Raw genomic sequence first — 23,208 nt, 5'->3', positions numbered from 1 at the left:
ATGTTCAAGAAAGCCAGAATCTATAAGCTGCTTATCTGAACCACAACGAAACCCTGCTAGTACAGTTAGTAAATTAGATACTAGCTAAAAACAAAGGGCATTAAAGAATCTGGCAAAGTTGCCAGAGGTTAGAAGGATTTAGACAAGAGAGACGTGAAAACCTTTTACTTCAGACACATTCAGTCAAGTTCATTAGCGCTCAGGAGACAACATTTTAATTGAAATCATTCATTTTGGTTACAAGATGAGATTAATTTGAGAAAGTAACATCTCAAGTGAACTTTACAGATTTAAAGACTATTACTCATCTTGCAGTCAAAACAAATTTCTGGTCCTTACTTGGAAAAAAACACTGCTTCATTTGAGGGTCTCCAAAAAATGAGAAAGCAAGTCTGACAGGTGCCAGACCTGGACTGCTGCAGTTAGCAAATGTCACACTGCCAAGCAAAATCTTCAGGCTATAGTCATGTATTTTCTAGACACTCTGCAGGCATCTTAATATCTGCAAGAACTAGTTGCAATTCAGCAAAATAGCTTAGTGTCAGAAACAACGCATCCTGCACTTGAAGATACCAGACATGTTTGATTTGACCAAATGAAGACCAAAATAAGGCCTCTGATGCAAGAATATCCCATCATAACCCAGTACTTACAGTGACCACAAGGCACCCAGTTCATAACAAACCACCAAATATTCAGCATCGTTGCATGGTGATAGACATGCAGGACAGTGATCTGATGATTATTTTTCCGCAAAATGAAAAAGAAGGTATCCATGAACTCAATGAGTTTGGAGAAATAGTACCACCAGAGGACACGTATGATCTAGAAAGGAGGAAACAAGTCTTAAAAGCACTGCACATTGTGACCAGACAATATTTAGCAAACTATGGCAAAAAACGCTGTAGCGCTGCCTGTAAAGGCAAGGTCTGAGAAGAAACCACCACACCTTCCCACAGACAGAGAATGGCCCACATGGTGGTCAGATACAGACTGGAGACCAACCCTGTTTTTTGAGCTGGGAACACATGAATATGTACATATAATTGTTCACTGAAACTGTAAATATCAATGAATATACTGTTGATTAATTCTTATGTCTGATTATGCATTACCCGTCCATTCTGTGGAAGGAAAAAACACACAGCTTGAACAAATCCTGCATAATCGATACCATTCTGCTTTCCGCTTACGTTCAAGGAGACAATGTGAAATGTAATTAGCTTGAAGTCCTGATTACATTACCTTCATATCAGCTTCACCTCCACTGTGTGTATCCTGACAGTAGAAATTGTATCCTCCTTCCCATACTCCTGTCACCAACTGGAGAGAGCAAAGAACAAAGTGTCACTCAGTGAAAACACCATGCCTCACTGTCAACCCACATCCTGACAGAAGCTTTGGGAGACACCTGGTGACGAGGCATCTGTGGACACCTCAATGTGACACCAGGCTGGCTTTCAGCTCCAAGCACTACCTGAATCACAACAGAGGGGGAATTAATAGAAATCCTTCCAATTGTAGTATAACAAAATGAAAGTAGGAGATGGCGCTCCACCTTATCCCACATAGCACGTGTTTGTTCCTAGCCACATTCTCCCTTCAGCTGATGATCTCAGTGTTGGGGAAAGGGAACAGCCAAAGATTACAAACTGTAATTAGTAATGCCAAAGATTATGAAATACAATTACAAACATAAAGATCTGACTACAGTTTTTCAGCCATGTAACCTTTCAGCTTTGCTGTCCTTAGCAGTTAACAGCTAAGGTGGAATCCAGATCCACCGCCAGCTGCCCATGTCCCATCCTTTTCCCACATCTGGTGGGTCACACTGCTGTCCCTGAGCTCTGTGTCTGAGGTAATGGGGAATAGGCAGACTACAAAGGGAGAGGTTGAAGCAGGGGGAAATGGAAGAGACCTGGAAGGGGAGATTTTGAGGATGAGACCTGAGAGGGCAGTAGGTGTGAGGACGAGATGAGAACAAATGTCTTGGCTCATGCCGTGGCCAGGAGGCAGCTTGCTATTTAAGCTATTTACTTTTAAAACCACCCTGGTGGTTCTGGCCTCTGACTTTTAAGAAGCCATCAGTGCTTCTATTAAAGTAATAATCATGACAGAAGAGCCTGCTTGATGTTTTTAAAGACATTTGTTCCTCTTGGAAATAGCATCAGAAGAGGAACAGGTAAGTTAGCCTGCTGCCAATTGTAAAAAGAATGGGAAGGCAACCTAAATAAACTTCTAAAAGCAGGGACAGACATCCTGCACAAGTGGCTCCTCCATTCTAGGCCTTACCTTCACGCATGGAGAATTAAAAAAGAAAGCTTTGTAAGGCCATGGTTAAAAACTCATTGTACCATAATTCATTTAAAATAATCAGTTGATTAAAAGACTACAACAACTGGTGCTATTAAACGCTGTCCAGAACTGTAAGTGGGAAATTAATTCCAAAAGGTACAATAAAGATTATCATTTAAATGACCTTTCCCTAATGTTATTTCTTTCATGGCTCATTTTCTCCCTAAATTACCTTTAAAAATACCCAGTCAGTCTAGGTCATTATTTTAGACCTCCTGAAATAGAATTATGGCCACTATTTAGTGGGGGGGGGAAAAAAAGACATCCAGTAATATCATAACATAAAGACCTGACATTACCTCACCTAATGAAGAAAAATCAATATTACCATGCCACAGTGACAGCAAGGCAGCCTTGTGCATCAGCAGCATACCCAAGCAATTTCTCTATCCAAAAAGCAAAGAGAACTCATCCAGGTACCAGCTATCCTTTCTGGACAAGCCATACACCAAGCTGTTCTGATGGCACTGAGGGAAAGCCTGTAGGGTTTTATGGGTACCCACTAGTTCATCCAACAGACCACACTGCGCTGTAACGGTGTTGCTAAGAGCTTACAGACGTTTTCATACAGTTTTCACAGTTAAAAAGAAAAAATATAAATTGAACAATATATATACGTATATATATATATAAGAAATAAATAAAATCAAGCCTTCCTTTCCAAAAGAAACTAAGACATCAAAAGGTGCCATGAGCTCTCTCATACTACTGCCCATGAGCCTTGCTTTGAGTAACACAGGGCACCCACAGGCAATGGTTCTTCAGAGGGAGTCAGCTGCGCTACCACCATTTGTGCAGCCACAGAACTTTCAGCACATGCTGGAAGGCTTCAGAAAACAACAACAATGGGTTGCTCTGAAAGCTGACGAGCAGCAGATCCCAAATGGCTGCGTTGCGTACAGAGCCGGGCACATCCATGCACAAAATGACAAATGGAGCTACTCTCCTGTAACGTAGGTGTCACAAATTGTCAGCAGGCGCATTGAAGTCATTTCTTGTGCTTCCTGTGGCCTGCTCTCACCTCCTGAGCCCTTCTACAGCTGCTTTAGGCCCAAGGTGGCCTTTCCTGGCTGGCTGACCCCAGGAAGTCCTCCAGCTCCAGGCTGGCAGGAGCCCAGGCTTGCTAATGGCACTGCTGATGCACGGCCACAGGCTATCCTCTCGTGAGAAATTAGCCTGTCCAGAAAAGGCTGACTGTAATCATTTTCAGCGTTTGCCATTTTTAAATGACACACCAAGAGGACAGCTCCTTCATAATCCACTTAATATAGCACCCCGAGTCAATGTTCTTCAGCCCCAGGGAAAACACTGCAGTTTGAAGTCGCTTTTGTGCTTTAGTATGATTCTCTTCTTTCTCTCTAACTTTCATTTTTATGGTATGTTTGTGCCGTGACTGAGTTCCTCAAAATGGTGCAGCACGTGTCTTTTATCACATCTGCTACCAAAGTAAAGCAGCATACCTGCACCATTCTGAACCGCCTGTGGGAGAGGCCTCACCTTAATACCATGCTTTGGTCACACAACACTTAAACTGAGCTGTGATGCTATGATTCACAAGCTGAACTATGACAGCTGTAACTCAGGAGAAACTCCCAGGCAGGAGTTTAATAGCAAGCTATTAAAAAGAATCTATTTTCAGACGGGATACTGAACAAGTTTGTATGTGGTGCTGTTTTATGACTTTCCTCAAACTAGGTCTGATAAAAGTTTAATTCAGATGAAATGCAAAGAAATGCAAAATGCTCCAGTCCCCTCATCGCCTTTGTAGCCCTAAAGCCCAGCACACCATTGCTTCATCAGCGGGGAAGCAGCAATGGAATGTCCACAGTAAAGGACACCCAGTGGTCTTCTAAGACAATGTAGGCTACAAAAGAGCAAACTTGCTTACAAGATGATCTCAAAAGCACTTTTTTTGTAACTATCAAGAGCTATCATGAGTTTATCATGAGTCGTCATAACACTGCAGCTTTACGTGACAGGACAAGGCCTCAAGTTGCTCCAGGGGACATTTAGTTGGGAAAAACTTCCTTACAGAAAGGGTGGCTCAAACTGATGAGAAGTGTTTTACTTTACAGAGAGCATAAATCTTAATACTTGTCATGTTTTAACTGAGAATTGACAGTAAAAAAGCTGTTCAGGTGGTTGCAAGTACAAAGAACTTCAACATAAACTTTTCTTAGTAACCTATTCACTATTAGCTATTTCACTTAAGGAAAGTCTTATAAAGGCCTATAATCAGCAGTTCAAATCTTTTCTATTGTTTAAATTTATACAGTAGTTTTCATTTGGAAACTATGAGAATTATTTCAAGTATTCAAGAGAGGAAGACTGGCTATTCTGAGCAGTTTATCCATACAGCCGAAGGAAAGTTGGCACTTGTAATATAAAGGTTAAAATAATATGAATTATTGTACTATTATAAATAATCTCAGCATAAACTAACAATGTGGGTATTGTCAATTAAGTCCACAGCAACACTGTGTGTTAAACATCAATGCACAAATTCTGTACGCACTCCTCACACACTCACATTTAGAATACCCTGAAAGGAAGATAAGAAACAAAGGCAAATAGAGAATGCAAACTGTTCTAAGTACCTACTGAATCCCACACGGCTTACCCTAAAGAATTAAGTATCAAAATTCTCCATAATCCAAATCAATACAGCAATTTTGACTAAGCTCTTCACTATACAAGAGAAATTGCTTTAAGTTTAAATCACTTCCTACCTAAATTCACCTCTTACAACACTATAAACTACAAACCTTTAAGAATTACAACTTGCTTGTATTTCTAAGCAAATATTCCCCTCTTCCACTCAAGGAAAGCAGCAGTTTTAGTTCTTGTTTGTAATTCCATGTTGAAAATGAAATAACTCCTTACCAAAAGGAGAAATGCTTCTGGTTAAAAGCAAACCACAATATTCCTACCTTAAAGCCACATGCTGCATCATTTACTAACCACATTCTTATTTAAATTGCCATAGTTTCCCATTTGCACGTTAATCACAGGCATGCAATCTCAATTACAAGCAGCTAAATTGCTCTATGGAAGCAGAAAACTTAATAGTGCCTAAATCTTCATTTTGTTAAGGAAGAAAATAAGTACACAGAAAGTCCAATTCAGTTTGAAATCTATTTGTATGTTCAGATTTTAACATTCAAAAACAGATGAATCGCAACTGTCTAGATCTGATTGTTTCAGCAAAATTAAGAGGACATGAGAAGCTACTTCAAGCTTACACAAAGAGATGCAAAGAGTGTGAGTGTGATTAAACACATTTAAATAAAACACATTTTGCACTCCAAAACAAGACACAGTTTTGCTACCAAGTATGTTGCATAATCAAAGCAATCAAGTTAAGCCTGTCTTCTAGGCTTAATGATGCAAAATAACCCCAACCCAAATCATTTCTCCTACCTCATAAAACATATACAGAGAAAGCAGTGTGAGTCCAAGGTTGTAGACCACTAGAATCCCCCTGCATGAGAATGGTTGTTTGTTCCGCATGTACTTTGGTCCTAGCCATACGATTAGTAAGTACAAGGCTGAGAAGATAAAGGTAGGTGTGTAATTTTCCAGAAGAAGCCATCCTTTTACTCTGGGATCTGAAACAAACAAACAAAATTACAAACACTCAGACTTTTGAATGGGGAAGAACTCAATGAATCCAGAAAAATCTTGGCTCAAGAACAATTCTAGTGTCAGAATGACCAGAGAAAGATGAAGGAAGAACAGCAAATCTTTTTATCATGGGCTACGTTACCGATTACAAACAACTTCAGAAGCAAGATTTTAGTTACATGGTTGTTGCAGAAAACATAAATCTTTGTAAGGCAGAGATATTTCTAACCTATTGTCTAATTATTATTAGTGAAATACTAACAGCTGCTCAGAAGCTTCATCCATCCTGAATGCCAAATATGCGTTCATCTATAAAGCGAAGCTTCATCAGTGCTCGGGGACATGATTTAGCAAAGGGTTGTTAGAGTTAGGGTACTATGGTTAGATTGCTGTTTGACTCGATGACCTTTAAGGTCTTTTCCAACCTGAGCTATTCTATGATCCTAAGATTCTATCATCATCTCTTGTTCTCTCAAATCAAGCACTGAGCATCATCACATGTGTTAACTATGCACCCCAGTTACGGGATCACACAAAGTCGGGATGAAAGCCCTCACACAAGGACACTGTCTTCTCTGGTGTTAATGTCTCTCCCTTCATACAGAGCAGGATTTCTGCTCTATACTTGCGTACACTTCCCCAGTGAAGAACCTACCAAAACCACTGATCCTTTAAAAAGAAATTTCAGGGGAAGTGAAGTAAGCAGCTCCAATTATGAGGGTAGGAGCATTTTTATTCCATTAAATGCAAATTCCAACAAGATTCACGGAATCACAGAATTGTAGGGGTTGGAAGGGACCTCTATTGATCATCGAGTCTAACCCCCCTGCCAAAGCAGGCTCCCTATACCACCAAAACAACCTAGTATTAACTTCTAAGACAAAACCTGTGAAGACCTGAGTGCGATATGTAGGTCACTGAGGGCAACAGTGGCATGTTGTTAGTAAAGAGAGCAGCATCTCTGACTGCTGTAGCTGAAAAATTAGTAGCTCTTCAGGTCAGAAGAGAACATGCACTGAGAGGTTCTTAATTTCTTAATGAATCACACGTTATGTTGCTCTGTAGATACTAAGAAAACTGATCACTTTCTGAAGTCAGTTTGCTATCAGTGTTCTTTCTTATGCTTCTTATGCTCCAGTTTGTGTTCTTTCGATTCAGTTATACTATTTTATTTTCTGAAAAAGCCTACCTCTGGGCCCAAGCCACACATCCAGGTAGCTATTGATTGTTTGATCCAGACGTTCCATTCTACAATCTGGTGAAATGGAAGAATGAAGAGAAAGTTATTTTTTTTATTGCACAGAAACAGTTTAATGATCTGAATACCAACTGCTCAGGTTAACAAAGAAAATACTAATGTACAAAAATCGCAGACAGATGCTGGACAATTATTAGCACATATCAAGTACAGAAAACATATTCTAGTGTCAGAGAGCCACAGCTGTAAAGACGTGCATTTAATCACAGATACAGAAACGCAGAGGTTTAAAACATTAAGTTCAGATTAACCCAAGGTTCTTTCTAGTTCAGTATTTTAAGAGTATAAATATAGGATGATAATTTGCAACATCACTCTATGAAGAGGAGGGCTGGACCTTGAAAACAAGGAACATTGGAATTCCCAAATAAATACTATGAAGCCATTTTAGCACAAAACTCCAAATAGTCGATAACACGAGCTGGGGAGGAGACAAGGAAGGAACAACGTGAAAACTGGCTCTCTATCGCTTTGTGAATAGGTGACTGACTACAGCTTTGATTAACAGCCCACACAGCTAACAGTACTTAAGTACTCACATTAACAGCAATTTTCAGTTACATGGAAATAATGCTAGAGACCCATAGGAAGTCGACATAAAGTGAAACTGAAACCATTATGCGAGTTTTCAAGCTTGTATATAGCTAACAACAAAGAAGCTCATCTTGTTTGGTTTTGGGTCTTTTTACCTTTACCTGTTAGAACACTGCCTTTAAGATATTCCTTTTTTACACAAGTTAAATAAATATTAGGTCAGGGCAGCAGAACAGTGAATGGGATACCAAGGAGATACGGTGTGCGGGGTTCCAGGTGCATCCCCAAGCAGAGCTGCAGGTCCCACCTCAGAGGGTTGCTGCCCCAGGTAGCTTTTGTTCCACAGTAATTATACAGCGTAATATAAATGCACGGTGGAGGAAGAACTACACCTGGTGTCAATTGCCAGAATTTGCAGAACAAAAAGAAATTGTTTCAAAACGAACTCATTTGTATAATACAAAAACAGAGTGAAACAATCTGCTTTTGTTCCAGAGGGGGGTCATGTGAAAATGCATCAAGTCTGCTGCCAATAACTGCACAACATTAAACACTGCTTCGACCGCAGCAACTACAAGGGTTCTTTTTTAATTAGAATAGTTTCCCAATTCAGAGGAATATCAACTTGCAGAAAAATTAAACCAGTTGCTATTTGAAACACGGTAAGCAGCACGTTTCCTAATACTGCAAATATATCCTGCAGCTCACCATATACATGAACAGATAACGATGGTGCTTCTTTACCTGGGAGTCACATACCACAGCAAGGAACCACTGGTACCTGAAGTCAGAAAGACAATTACCCAATTATGTCAGCCTCTGCTTTCTAAAACAGGTACTTTTATATATATACATCATTTCCTCTATCGTGCTGTTCAACACTGGACAGAAAATGAACCATCCTCTCTGCTACCGCAGTGGGACCCCAGTAGGGGGTAGGCCAGTAGGGGCAGTAGGACCCCAGAACACCAGGACAGGCCGGATCAGAATCTAGGAGCACTCAAGTTGATGACCTACAACAGGTTTCACTCCTTAAGATCCAAATGTTTAATCTAGAAAAACAAGGATCTGGTGTTTTAAGCAAAATAAAACAAAAAGAACTGATTTTTACAGATGCTGGGGAGTCTTACGTGTAGACACATGGAGGATTCCTCAGAATTTATGAGTACTCCCATTAAAGGACAGAAACCAGACCTGCAGTACACTCTGAAAAATGCACTGTATTTTAAATGCCCTCTTAGTACGCAGAAAAGTCATGGGACTGCTCCCAAATAAGCCTCAACAAGGTCAAGAATGGTGTTCATAAATGAAGAAAGGATCCATCCTCATTACTTGACATTATCAATTATGTTCAGCAGCATGAAAACAGCTCTTACTTTCTCTTTCTTTATCGTTTTTAGGATGGTAAGTGAGCAGAGTTTGGAAACTCATCAAAAAAGCCATTAAGGCTTCCAGCAAAAAGGTCTGTGATGTGCCCAGATCCATTTCTGCTACTGTTACTGTGAAATTCTTTACAAGTATTAAGATATGCAAACACCAGATATGAAATTGCCAGATGTCTGACCAGAATTCAGAACTCAGCCATCTACCCCCACTCACAGGTGACCAATATATTAAACGCCTTAGTTCAAAGCATTGTGAAGCTATTAGCAGCACTGGATAGAAGCCATTGGCACACATGAAGGCCATGAGATAACATTCTGTGTTACGCTACAAAAGTCCAGCAGAAGCCAAAACTGCTGACAAGCAGGGAGAGATGGAAGGACTAAGGTCTCATCAGATGGTGAAGAAACTCAGATCCAATGAAAGCATGAACATCTCTACACTCCCAGAAGAAAGAAAGGAAAAAAGAAACATGTACATTGCTAATTTGTTCATACTAGGAAGAGATGTCATCATTCCAGGTTGTCATTTCAAAGTACCCAATGTCTGTTTCCTTGGCTTATATTCAACCTCTTCTGTGACTTGGATGCTATTAACAGAGATAGGGTATTGCTAGGCTGTAAAGCACCCACTACAGACTGTATGTTACCAGAACACTTTGTAAAGCAATAAGAAACACAGACAACCATTGATTTCTGAAAATGAGATAAGTTTAAAGTTGGCAGGCAAAGGGGCTGCGGCCTTGGCTGCTGCAGCTACTTGCAGAGCATCAGCTGCCCTGGCTGAGGCAAGCTGCATTAGGCAGTAACAGGCCCAGGGTGAGCACAGTGAAGTAGAGATTCTACGGGGAAGAAGGTTTGGACAGACATAACACAAATACCTGTTGGTTTTTTTTCTTTTCCAGAGCTTGGTTGTTTTGACCTTTATCTCGAGGTCCGCTGTTCTATCATACAGAAGATAGAAAATTCACTGACTGGGTGGCAGAGAGCATGAACATATGGAGTAACTCAGATCACATAGCTCAAGAGACAACAGAAATCTACATTTTTCAGTTGTAACCAGAGCAGAGAACACAAAGCTTCTACCTTAGGAGGACAAAAGATATTAACAGGAAGCACAGAGCAGAGATGACTGGAACTAAGCCTTCGCCTTCCTGTAGTAGCAAGTACTGTATCAAAGAAGGAACAAACAAATCGACAGATCACATTCTTGACTCTTTTCATATTTTTAAAGCTATGAGGCAACTCCAGGCAACTCTGATTTTCCTCAAACCGTTCCCAGGCCCTTTTAATTACTGGCCTTCCAAGTCTGCAACACAAACATAACAAGGGCTGTAGTTTCATGTTGCTCCAAGCAGATCAAAGCCTATCACAAAAATATTAGTTTTTTTTTTTTCAAAAGTCCTCTGGAATTACTTAAATAGGGCTCTTGGACATTACAGAATGTTTTGTATGCTTTGTCTATTTCTAGCACTCAATACAGTGCAGGTGGAAAACTTGAATGCTATTGAGATGCTCAGCTTGGGCACAAGTGATCCTTGGCAGCTGAAAGCACAGGCCAAAGGCTGCACTCAGATGTGTTTTTTCTCAGGACATTTTGTTTTGTTAAGGTATCAGTGTTTTTCATACAGCAGTGGGAACTTGCCCTTCTAATGAACATCATGATAAAGAGCTGCTAAGGCTTCAGCTTCTATCCTGCTCCTCCAGAACGCCCTGAAATAACAGATCCCATTTATCAAATCTAAGTGCCTCAAGTTGAGCTCAAAAAAAAAATCCTAAAATAGACATATAAATAATTGCTCTGAGTGCAAAGCATCATCAGGCCCGGCTGCTCTGCAATCTTGGAAATCAGCCACTTTCTCAGTTCTTAAATTAGGACTCCAAAGCCTAATTTTAGGCACTTGATTTTGAAAATCTTGAATAATGTTTTCTAGTTGATGTTTCCCAGTCCTCACCACTGCGAAGGTGGCTCTTCTTTTCTCTCCTCCCAGAATCACAGAATGACCCGGGTTAGAAGGGACCTCAAGGATCATGTAGTTCCAACCCCCCTGCCTGGCAGGGCCACCAAACATACACCTTTACTAGATCAGGTTGCCCAGGGCACCATCCAACCTGGTCTTAAACACCTCCAAGGACGGGGCATCCACAACCTCCCTGGGCAGCCTGTTCCAGGACCTAACCACTCTCCTAGTGAAGAACTTGCCCCTAACATCCAACCTAAATCTTCCCTCTTTCAACTTAAATCCATTTCCCCTTGTCCAAACCAGCAATGTTCCCTCATCCAAACACAATCATCACTCCGCCCTTTGCAAGTGCTCATCTGCTTGATAATGCAAAGACGGAATCAATAACCCAAACGAGCAACTTTTACTGCCCATTTCCTTCCCATTTTGAACACCCTTGTAAGCCTTAAGCGTGCTGTCTGTTAGTACTGACATGAAGTTTAGAGTAACTCATAGTCCATCTGATCTGAAAGCACATTTGTTTTATGGGAAGCCATATGAAGTGTGAATGCTGTGGATTTTGCTTTTTTCTTTTAATATAAAATGCAGTAAACTATTTTTAAACTTCAGTTTGCAACCGTATCTCTAGCAAAGCATTGCAGATTTTCGGCCCACCTTGCACTGGTGGTAAATCATCCTGTCTGCTGCTGACTCGCCAGGACTCACCGTGCTGAGCTTTCATGCTCTCCATCAGCACAAATGGAAGGAAGCTTAGAAATAAATCATTTGTACAAAACTCAGGGAAGTGTAAAAAAGCCACAGGACAAAGGGAGAAGCCAGTCTCGAGCTGCTTAACCTCAATGGTATTTCAAAAAATGTGAAAATGAAGGGGTAAGGGAGAGCTTTGCCCTGATAATTAGGGGGATGATTTCATGCCACTGCTTTTTCCTGCCATGCCTTGCCAAATCCTTTGGCAGCAACTGCCTTTAAAATAGAGCACAACTGTGGTAACTGAAGTGTTTAACAGGATAGAAACAAATATATGAAAGAGTACCTCAACATGGAAGAGTTAACTGTCCTCCATACCCCACAGCTCATTATATCTAATAATCATCAAATAGATGAGGTAAAACAAATCATAGATCCCTGATTTAAATCACATTCCCAGCAGATCGCAACTAGCTCGATTTAGCTTGAATTAAGATCTGAATGTCCTAAGATTAGGACATTCACATGCATTTCATCTCCTTGCAGCCAGCGGTTGGAGCTACACCACAGGATAACTTCAGCCTTAGGGAGGGCATTGAGGATGACAGCCAAGAGGGAAGAACGAGCTGGAAGCACGCAACCAAACATTCCCATTGCATTCCAGTTGCTGAGAACAGCTGAAATAGGGGTGTACCCTAAAGTGCCAGAGGGCCACAGCTTTTATTTCCCATCATTCAAGTGCCACCTGTAACAAGGGCTACAAAACTCTTCGCCATTAATAAAGCAGCTCCTCTCATCTCAGACTCATCCTTGGGTCAACTTACATCTGCATGAGAAAATAAAGGTCTGGTCCCTGGAGCCTATCCAGGACCTATACTTTGCACACCTTGGAATGGTGTGCAAAGTAACAAGGAGAAGAGAGGAATAAGCTTTGCTGAGATGCAACTACTAGGCCATGACATTATGCTGCTCAGAACAAAACCCTGCAGCTGCCAAACCCCGGGTTATCTGTGAATGCCTTCCTGGTGTGGTCGATGCATTCAAGAATCTTTTTGTTTCCTTGATGAAATGACCGACTTGCACAAAACAGACTTGTTTCTATCTCTCTTGCCTTCAAAACGGTGTAAATGCAGAGCTCATGGTTCAGAAAAACAACTGCCCTTGAAGCATTCAGAACTCACTCTTTTCCACAGGATAAAGGAGATAAAACACTTCTGTGGAAAATAAGATGGAATTTTTTCCTGCCCAGGATTGACAAGCAGTATCAGAAGTGAAGATGCCATGGAACAGCAGCAGAGGAAGAGGACACAGAAGATTTCTCACAGATGCTTCGTTCCCATCTCTCCCACTCCTTTCCCTTCCTGTATAACACGGGCACCTGGCAGTGTTCCATTCACAGACTTGCCAAAAAAGCCAACAGGCAGCCAGGTGGTGGCACTTCTTCTGCAGAGACTGAGAGCTGAAAAGCCCTGGGGATCTCAAAAGGCTCTGGGGCTGTACCTGTGTGAGACTTTGCACTGGCTGTGCCACCAAAGTGCTGTGCTAAGTCAGTGAGGTGCACGTGATGTGGGGCACCAGGTCAGCAGCCCAACAAGGGCTGAATAATTGCAGAAACAATGACTGGAGGAAAAGAAGAAAAGGGAAAACTTGGAAGAAAGAGTTGAGATGATGCTTACATAGGCTTCCTCCCACCCAACACTGCACACTTTATAGGACACTAAGAGTATCCCCTGAAGACTGGGATGGGGATATCTGGGGTGATACCGATGACAGCAAGCCAGAGGAAAATGATCCTGTTTCCCATAAATCCTCCTGAATATGAAGCAATATGAAGCCAGACCTGCTGTTCAAACAAAAAGAACAGGGGGACCTTGGGGTATTACTCTGCAACATAATACAAAGACCATGCCTCAGGATCCATTGCTGTGGTGAACTGTGTGCCAGTATCTGCCCCCAGCACAGGGACAACCAGCAAGGTCACTCCTCAACGTGGTGACTCCTTATATGTGACAGACACCAGTAAGTGTCCTATACTGAGCTCCTCAAAAATTGAAAGACTTCCAATATGCTAATAGCTGGCTAGCTGACTATGGTATTTAGTGATGGTGCACATAATCCCTTAGATATAAATTGTTGGCCAGGGGGTCCCTTCCAACCCCATGACGCAGCGGATGGGCCTCCCCAGAGGCCTTGTCCGACCCTGTTCTGCAGATGACCTCACCATCACAAACCTTGTCAGGTCATGCAAGTTTTGTTAAAGCACTACCTTATAGCAGTAAAACACACTGCTACTTCGCTTTACGAATGGAGTGTATAATCCCATCTGCAACACAAGCCAAGGTGTAGGCTTTTCACGCTTTCAAAAGCTTTAGAGCAAGGGCAGGGTCAGTACTGTAATTCAGCATGGTGTATCTGTTCCAAAGACAGGGACAAAACACCCACACTCATCAAGGTGATGAGTTTACTCCCTCCACCCTACAGCCATCCCTTTCCCTATCAGGCAGTACCAGACAGGCAGTTATAAAACAGTATTCGAGTATGGCCAAAATATGTTGTACATACCACATCTTACATATTGGAAGTGTTCTGGCGGAAAGCACAAGGGAAAATGTGGTATGTAAAGTCACAGAAGGTCATACAGAATGTGCTAATGTCATACATAGCTTCCTTATAGTGATATCAGAAATGTAAACACCACGGCATGAACTGACAGATTATTGCACTGTAAAAAGCAGCCATAAAAGAGGGCTGAGATTTCACAATACAAACAAAAACAGATCTGAAGATGCATTAGCATCTGTCCTGCAAAATGCAGAACCAAGGATGGATGCAATCCAAAGCAGCTGTGAGAGCAGGATGGAAGGTGGAGGAAGAGAGAGCCAACCACCAAGAGATTGCACAGACAGGGACCAAGGATGGGCTTCTTCATAACCTTTGTTCAGTCAGAAAGAACATGCCAACAGAAACAGAAACGTTGGAGAGAAATGGAAAATGGTAAAAATAAAAAGCAAAAAACACGGGGCATCAGGTAAATCCGACCAAAAACAGCCAGTCTGAAGCTGAGGATGGCAGAAGACAGAGGAGAATCTCATCAGAGTATCTTAATGCTCAGTATTAAAGCACAGTATACTGTAAGAAACAATAATTGAGTCCTCAGTAGCAGTTTAAGATAAGCCTCGAGTATGGGAGTGTGAGAAGAAACGTCAGTGACTTTGATTTTCTGATAAGTTTAACTCAATAACCAGATCTAATACCAACAGCAGAAAGGGACTCTCCACGAGATAGACCCGTCATTGCAGACAGGGGAAGCGCGGTGCTCAAGCCCACAGCCTCACTCATGTCCTTCCCGTGCTGACCCCAGCCAGCACTCCTGCAATGGCTCGGCACAGAGCCCAGCTCTGCTCATCCGTTCTGCAGAACAACCCCCCAGAAGAGCTGCTGAGCCAGCTTCCAAAGGGCAATGCTGGGAAACGGGCAGAGAGAAACGGAGAAGGGAGAAAAGTAAAAATGAAAGGGGAAGAAGGGTAGAAAAGCCCTTAACATTACTGATGATCTACCACATGCACACATTTGGCAACTCACTTACAGCCCTAATGCCGTACGTAGGTTATAACCATCTCCTCCAAAGGCAACTAAGAGCACTAAAGCACACGCACTGCTCTGAGGTGATCATTTTCCACACACTCTAAAGCCGGCTCAGTGCTGGTGAGAGCACCGTGTTCTCACCTACTGTGTCCTTCAGGACTCAAAGCTCCATTTTAAGTTTCTTAAGTACCTGTTTTAACACATGGAACCAGCCCATACAAACACCCAGAGAATGGGCCTGTGCTAAGTGCAACTGATACCCAGCCCTGCACATCATTTGAGCCTGATGTGCCTGATGTAGAACCAAGGAGCATTTAGCTCACACAACTCAAAGTTCATGAGAGCTCTGCAGTTACTCAACTGGAGCTTATATTTGAATATATTACCTAAATGAGCTCTGTACTGTACCCAGAAGCAATGAGTCAATTAGGTGGGGGACCTGAAAAAATGATACAAAACCTCTGAAAAGAACATTAGCGATCCCTTCCTGCACCATAATGCAACCACTTAGCAGTGGTGATAGAGCGAGAAATCAATACAGAAGATAAAAAAGTCTCAAAGTATGTTATTTTTGTTCTGCAAGGCGTCGTCGGGCTTTCGGCTTGTCTTTGCTCGCTTCAAAGGCAGATGATGATGGCTTTGAAAGGGCAGAACAACAGGTAACAAAGTCAGGGGTTTCAGAAGCCTACCAATGAGAAGCAAGGTCTGAGCGCTGCCTCAAGGACCCCTGGACATTTCAGGATTACTTGAGAACCTGGTGATGGCTGCAAAACCAGGAGACAGAGACAGAGTCATGTAAACCCTCATGGTTAAGGGGCACAACACATCAAGTGGCTCTAAGGCTCTGTTTTTTATTCAGAGGGCAGGGAGGCACTGGCACAGCTGCCCAGAGAACCTGTGGATGTCCCATCCCGGGAGTGTTCAAGGCTGGTTTGGATGGGGCCCTGGGCAGCCTGAGCTGGTGGGGGCTGCCTGTCTACTGCAGGGAGGTAGAACTGGATGGGCTTTAAGGTCCCTCTCAAGCCTGTGATCCTACGATTCTAGGATATGAACCATAGCTTGCAGCTGTGTCCTTCAAAGCCAAATCCAGCTTCATGTCATTCTGCCCACAGCTGCCCTACAGCTCCCACAGGAGGCCTAGCTCCAGTGCACGTAAGGACCGTACCAACAAGCTGAGCATAAGTGCATTTAGGCAAGGAGAAGAGCCACACACCATAACTGGCATACAAGCTACACTTCAGCACACAGAAGGGTTTCTCCAATTTCTTGTTCTAAAGGGCAGGGTTAAACACTGTAGAATGTCACCCTGCTAACTGGTTAATGGTTTAATTATTGTTGCTTAAGTCAAAGGTTCTCCATACTGTTTGTCTGGGAGATGATCAGCACTTCTAAAAGCCAGCTGGGAACAAGAAGTAATCATCAGGAGAAGGTTAAGAGAAGCTATTTGATTGAATTCCATGCATAGAAACAGCACTCCCAAGGAGGAGGACACATGTCTGTACGAGTATTAAAAAAATAACCAAAAAAGCATTGGGAAATAAGGCACCTGCAAATTTGCATGTTTATGAACTAAGCAGTTATACACGTGGCCTAGAGCCATAGGATATTATGATGTGTTTTCTAGTCTAATAAGCTTAAACACCATATTGTGCAATTGAAAACCTGTTAGTTTTGGTCTCTCACTGTAACATCCCTAAAATTGTGACACCAACTGTGTATCAGCACAGCTTCCCCAAATACTAGTGTGTTATCTGAACTCAAACCTAAGGCATTTATTTTACAGTAGAGAGCCTCAATTTGCACAGGGGAAGGAAGCAGTTCTCCTCCAGTCAATGCAAACACAGCTGGTGAGAGGAATAACAGTTTTGTCAAGGTCACGAGAGGAAGAGAGGAGCACTTGGAAGAGGCAGCAGGACAAGGACAGCTGCTGTGTGTAAATGACAGTGTAAATCCACAAATGCCATTAGGAAGGAATCACCGCAGCATAACTTACGTAGCTAATAATGCTTTAACGCAGGCATGCAAAATATCCAGCTGCACTGGGATGCTCAGACCCTACCCTAGTTTACAACAGCGAGTTCAGCATTAGGAGCGTGATTCATTTGTTCTTGGAGAAGTGACAGCTCCACTGAGCAACACACATCTGGAGAGTGCTGCACCTGGTAAGGGAATTCACTGAGCTGCCGTGGTGCTTCCTCAGCGCTTGGTGCTTTGTGCTTTGCGTGAGTCAACCATCCCAGCGAGGAAATGAAATAGTTCTGTAGCACGTTGGCTGCACGGGGAGAGCATTCGCAGGTCACATACTTCGGGCAAGTTTGTTCTTGCGCTCTTATTTACCCTGCACAATAACGCATCCCAAACACCAAAATACAAACAGAGAAACCATGGCAGTACATTTTGGGAAATCAAATCAGTCCCAATAGAGTCACTGCATAGAGTCCACTGCAACTATAGATGTACGTCGACAAGAAGATTCAAGGCAGCATTGGTCTGATTTGAGCGTTTATTTGCACACAAAGAAAAGCAATTGAACTGGAAGCAAGATTTCAAGCAGCCTAAGTGCTACACAATTCCTTACTCATTCTCTTGATTTACTTGGGTGTGGGCAAACGTATGCAATCTCTAAGGGAAAAACTGTTTGTGATGCTAGCACGCATAAATCCTTTGAAGTGCAGGAATCTGTGCTGTTAATGCAGTTAGGAATCACAAAACAAATTAGAGACTACACTGCACGAGACAATACAGCTAGAGATTACAAGGACTGCTGTCAGATTTGTGAAGTGTTTTGAAGTCTGAGCGGCACGCAGTAAGCATCCATTTCTGAAGTCTATTATACAGCTTTCAGAAGCATATGTTATGTTTGGAAGGATATAATTTGGTACATTGTAAAAGCAGGAGACTGCTAGAGCTGAGGCCAACAGCCTCAAAAGGACTCGCATCTATCAGGCCAATTCCAGATACAGAAGTGATTAAGAAGACAAAATGAGCAAGTTAACTGGTTGCTCAGGGAATCTTACAGCAAAAAGCACCAGGATAAAGAGGTGTCCTCATGACCTATACAAATAGCTGGCAAATCTCATACGGAATTCAGGACCTTTGAAAAGGAAACAGGCTGTGAAACACTTCAGGATAGCACACCATTTGCAGAAGTGTTCCCTGGTTCAGTGCAGGCTGGATAGGACCTGGGCAGCCTGATTAGTGGGTGACAACCCTGCCCACGGCAAGTGGGTTGGAAAGGGACTGTCTTCAAGGTCCCTTCTGACCCACACCATCATGATTATAAGCGCTTCTGCCCCTCAGCAGTGAAACCAAAGGCTTTTCAGCTTTGAGGAAGCCTCTCCATCCCTGCCCACTCCAGCAGACAACTCTGCATAAGACAAGAGCAGCTCGGCTTATTGCCACAGAGGCAGCAAACTGACAGCATGGTGACAGCTGGAATGCCTCCCAGCTGCTCCGGAGACTCACTCCTTCAAGCTGTGCTGAGACCAGTACAAGACAGGTAGGAGACAGCAAGGACAGGGATTGTTTTGGCCTTGCAAATCACTCTTGTATTTGAGCAGCGCCATATTGCTGTAGCCTATTTTGAGCTGTATAGCCACAGAAGTGTTTCACGTTGCAACATTTGTGGCCCAAAAATGAGGAAGGTAAAGGCATGAGGCCTGTTTGCCATGTGCAAGCATTTAACCAGTTACCAGCACAACAGCACTTAGTAAGAACGTGCTCACCGACAGCTCAAGGCTTTCCATGTGTAACCACCCAAAGAGGAACACCACAGCAGTGTGGAAACCTATAATGGTCACATCTGTGCCCAAAAATAATCAGAACCCTCAAAAGCCTTTCCAAAAAGCTGCACCAGAATGAGCAGCTTTAATTGAAGTTACTGTACAGGAGCCTACCAAACGCACAGCGTTATTTCCAATGGACAGACAGATCTTTCTGTTGTTCTGCTAACTGTATTTTCCCCAAGCGAATGCCTCTTACCATCAACATAAAGTGAAGGTCAGCGTGGAAAGAACAGATGAGATGAGAGAATTCAAAATATTTAATTTCAGCTCTGACTGTTGTGAGGGCAAGGAATGCACTGAGGAATTCTCGCTGAGAAACTAAAAGACAACAACTCACTGAAACACTGCACTAAGCACACCTAAAGGCCGGTCAGACTGCATGCACAGCAGCCACATACCCCTAAGGATGCTCTATTTGTGTTACAGACACACACGAGTTTCATTGTAAGATACTTAATCAACTGCAGATACAGAAAGTAAATGACAGTACACCAAAGTGTCATTGCTTTTTAAATGTGCCCACAGTGGGACAAACAGAACAACTCCTCCTGAACTAGCAAGACAAAGCTCCATGACACATTAACTTCATGTCTGCTCTCTGATTGCTTTTGAACGCTGAAATACTGGGTGCTTAGAACCATAGAAGGCTGGGAAAGACCTCATGCAGTCCAACCATCAACTCATCACTACTGTACCCACTAAACCATGTCCCTAAAGCCATGCCCCTTAGCTTTGTTCACTTACGATTTCCTTTGCTCATTATGAACAAAACAAACCACACAAACAAACCCCAAAGTGCTTCCAGCGTGTGTTATTTGCATAGTTCATACCCTGCAAGAAATCCAGCACAAGGTCCTCAATTCTGGCATGTTTTATCGTGTCCTGGGCCCACGAGCCCTGTTGGCTGGCATCTTTGATTTGGAAACACCACTGCTAACCTTGGTGCACTGCTCTCTTTGACACGTGCAGAAAGCTGGCAGGGATTTCCAGCACGCCAAGCCCGGCCATCTACAGGCATGCAAGTTTCAAGGGAAACACTTCATCTGTGCCTGCCAGCACAGACACCCCAGGCGGCAAAATGGTCCCGTTCTGGAACACGCTTTGGTTACCTGCTGCTCCAGCAACAGATTATGCACACTACAGCCCAGACACGTGCGTGCTTTACAAGAAGCTCCAGCTTTCCTTCCTGAACAGTGGGCGATAACGCGGTGTGCTGGGGCTTACAGCCCCGCTGCTGTTTGTGCTGCTGCTCCTGGCAGAGGGCACGGCAGCAGCCAGCACGAGCCGCGAACCTTTCCAACAAAGCCTCAGGCAAAGGAACGAGGCAGGCTTAGGCTGGAATAGCTACGTTAGATCACCGAACCCTTCGGTGCTATTCACGACTTGGCATTAAAAACAAACAAACCCCCTCGTTCTCTGCCTGCAGCCCTCACTCTGGCTGTATCCCGGCGGCACAGCCCTCAGTCCCGGGGCCGGCTGGGCATTGCCGTACCCAGCTGCTGCTCATGGCCGTGCCCGCCGAGCAGCCCCGGCTCCCCCCGCCTGGCTCCAGCTGCAGGGCGGGTGTCGTTCGCACGGAGCGGTTTCGAGACTTCCTGTTCGGAAGCATCCTAAACACAGCGGCACCCGCGCCTTGTTCTCCCGTTGTTTTTCCCTCCTCACCGTCTCCTGCAGCCGGACCGAGCTCTCCCACCCGGGTTTATCACAGAGGCGCTCGGTACAAGGCGTGGGAACCCAGCGGCTCCGTGGCCCCGCCGGCAGCTCCATCCTCCCGCTGCCGGAGCGATGCACCGACCCGTCCCCTGCATCCGGCCGGAGCCCGTCGTGCTGAGCGAGCAGCGGTGCCCGGCGGGACGGCTCGGCCCTGCACAGCCGCCTTTGTGTGCGGACGGGGAGCTCCCCGGAGGCAGCCCCCACACCCCCCACCCCCCACACGGCCCCACAGTGTCGAGACGGAGCGCGGCGGCACGGCCAACTTTAGAGCAGCTCCCCCGGCACGTGGCCGCCTCCCGCTCCCGTCCCACCCGACCCCTCCATTCCCCCCCCGCCCCGCACGGAGCTCGGGATGCTCCCATCCACTTCCGCGGGGCACAAAGCGCGGACGCCGCCCCCGCGGCCCGGCCGTTCCCGTTAGCTCCGCCGCCAACGCTCCCGATTCCACGTTTTGCTTTGTTTTGGTTCTCAATTCCCTTTTTTATCCGCCCCCCCCTCCCCACACGCACCACAGAGGAGCTGTGGGCCGGGGGGGGGGGGGTGGTCGCGGAGCTGCAGTATCCATGGCAATGCCGGATTGCATCATGCTTGTCGGGAAGCGACAGGCGATTTGGGGGCGAAAAACCCCGGCTCAGCCCCCGCCGCCCGCAGCCCCCCACACAACTGCCGACCCCAGCCCAGCCGCAGACACAGAGCCCACCCCGCGCCCTTCCTACTCCTCCTCCTCGTCCTCCTCCCGCTCTCGCACAGCCGCACCCCACCCGGCGGCCCTACCTGACGGCGCTGCGGGCGGCGGCGGCACCGTCCGGCTGTGGCACGCTGCGGGGCGACGGGGGGCGGGGGTGAGGGCGGAGCGGCGGGGCTCCACCGCCTCGTGTCCTCCCACGGACCCGCCCCCCGTGGGCTGATCGTGACGTAACGATGGTGCGGGTGGAGAAGTGGGGGGGGGTTGGTATGACGTCATGGCCGGAGAAGGCTTTGGTTGCGGTGGGAGCCGCCATTTTGTGGGTGTCGGGGTTGGCCTGGTGGGTGTGGAGTGTCCAGCACCTCCAGCTGTGTCCAACGAGTTGAGGCTCCACACCCACTGCTGAGGATTAAACAAAATATCGAGAGGCTGCTCATTAAGTGAGCATTTTCCATCCTAGTGAAAAACAAGATGGGATAATGTAATTAAAGACTGCCATAATGAGGTGAGCCGCGAGCCTAAATTAAAGGTCACAGGTAGGTTCTGTTGATCTGGATGCTATGTGTGGAATAAAGGGCTTTGCAACATAATAATGTATTTGAATGGAAGTGGTGTGTGTAGTAAATAAGGTGAGATCTTATCTCGATCATATAATAAAACCCTGATTTTGCTGTGTAATTTAGATATATATTCTCGGCCTGTCCTGATAGCGTCGGATGTCTGAGGAAGGACTCCTAACATATTCTCTTTGGCTTCTCTCCAACAGGCAGCACACACAGTGCAGAACCTACCCCAGATTCTTCCACGCATCCACTGGGTGCAGACAGCCCGTAATAGGCAACCGGGGGAGCTGTATTCAGGATCAAAGATTATTGCTCAGCAGGCAGCACTGAACTGCACAGTCAGCAATTTATACAGAGCTGGATGAGTAAGGATCTTTTTCCCTCTGGCTGTAAGAAAAGGCCGTACAGATGGAGCTATCAGCAACGCAAATGACAGCTAACCTTGCTAGCTTGTGTAGTAATTCACTGGTCCTATGTCCATGGCCATTTAGCCTATGCAACATGTTGCATGTAGGGTTGGCCTGGTTTGACTTCAGTGCGCAAACAGTTCCCTAATCTGATACTCTGTTCTGTCAGGGAACGTTTTAACTGTTTGTTTGCCTTTTGTGAGCAGAAAAAAAAACACCCTTATTTAAGACTGGGACATAAAAAAATTCTTTCTCCAAACTGGACATTGTGGCTACACCATCATGTTGTGTTACCTCATTTCTTGAGCCTAGTTACTAAGAATGTACAGTTCTTGCTTTTGAAGCCCAAGTTTCCCATTTCCCTTTCTCTCTGACGGAACAGAGCCCCTTTCATTTTGGGTGTCACAGAGGCATTCCTTCTGGTTTCAGGGGAGATGAAGCCATCTCGCTCCTAACTAAGTCAATGGGATTAAATGCCATGTGCTTATTGAAATGTGACCAATGTTAGGTCTTTTCAGGCCTGTAAATCTGAACTCGACTTTTAAATGTGCTTTAAATAAAGTTGCTTCCCAACAGGTGCACACATTTGTTTCCATGGTTTATTGATGCGGTAGGATTTGCACCCAGTGTTACTTTCACAGCCAAAACAGCTTGCTATATCTGGAA

The 23,208-nt window shown here is 44.5% G+C and overlaps 1 protein-coding gene and 1 long non-coding RNA gene across 3 annotated transcripts in view; one reads left to right on the top strand and one right to left on the bottom strand.

Moving 5' to 3' along the window:
- The window catches only part of ELOVL5 (ELOVL fatty acid elongase 5), a 28,019-nt gene extending 6,248 nt beyond the window's left edge, over window positions 1-21,771 (bottom strand). Inside the window, exons 1-5 of one of the 2 annotated variants that reach the window (XM_015859247.2) lie at window positions 21,662-21,771; window positions 7,169-7,234; window positions 5,776-5,963; window positions 1,246-1,323; window positions 654-825 (exon numbers count right to left, since the gene is read on the bottom strand). In XM_015859247.2, the coding sequence (XP_015714733.1) occupies window positions 654-825; window positions 1,246-1,323; window positions 5,776-5,963; window positions 7,169-7,226 (496 nt within the window). In that variant the 5' untranslated portion in view covers window positions 7,227-7,234; window positions 21,662-21,771. Of the gene's footprint in view, window positions 1-653; window positions 826-1,245; window positions 1,324-5,775; window positions 5,964-7,168; window positions 7,235-8,515; window positions 8,553-21,661 lie in introns of those variants that run through there. The other variant, XM_015859248.2, reaches the window with a different exon arrangement.
- Window positions 21,772-21,834: 63 nt separating this feature from the next.
- LOC107312118 lies at window positions 21,835-23,125 on the top strand. Its single transcript, XR_001554402.2, has 2 exons — window positions 21,835-22,108; window positions 22,339-23,125. It is a non-coding gene; the product is annotated as an uncharacterized LOC107312118 (long non-coding RNA).
- The last annotated feature ends 83 nt before the right edge of the window (window positions 23,126-23,208 follow it).

Source organism: Coturnix japonica, chromosome 3 (genome assembly GCF_001577835.2).
Source record: "Coturnix japonica isolate 7356 chromosome 3, Coturnix japonica 2.1, whole genome shotgun sequence".
Taxonomy (NCBI): Eukaryota; Metazoa; Chordata; class Aves; order Galliformes; family Phasianidae; genus Coturnix; species Coturnix japonica.
Note: the sequence above shows the minus strand (reverse complement) of the source record. Positions and strands in the feature narration are given on the sequence as shown.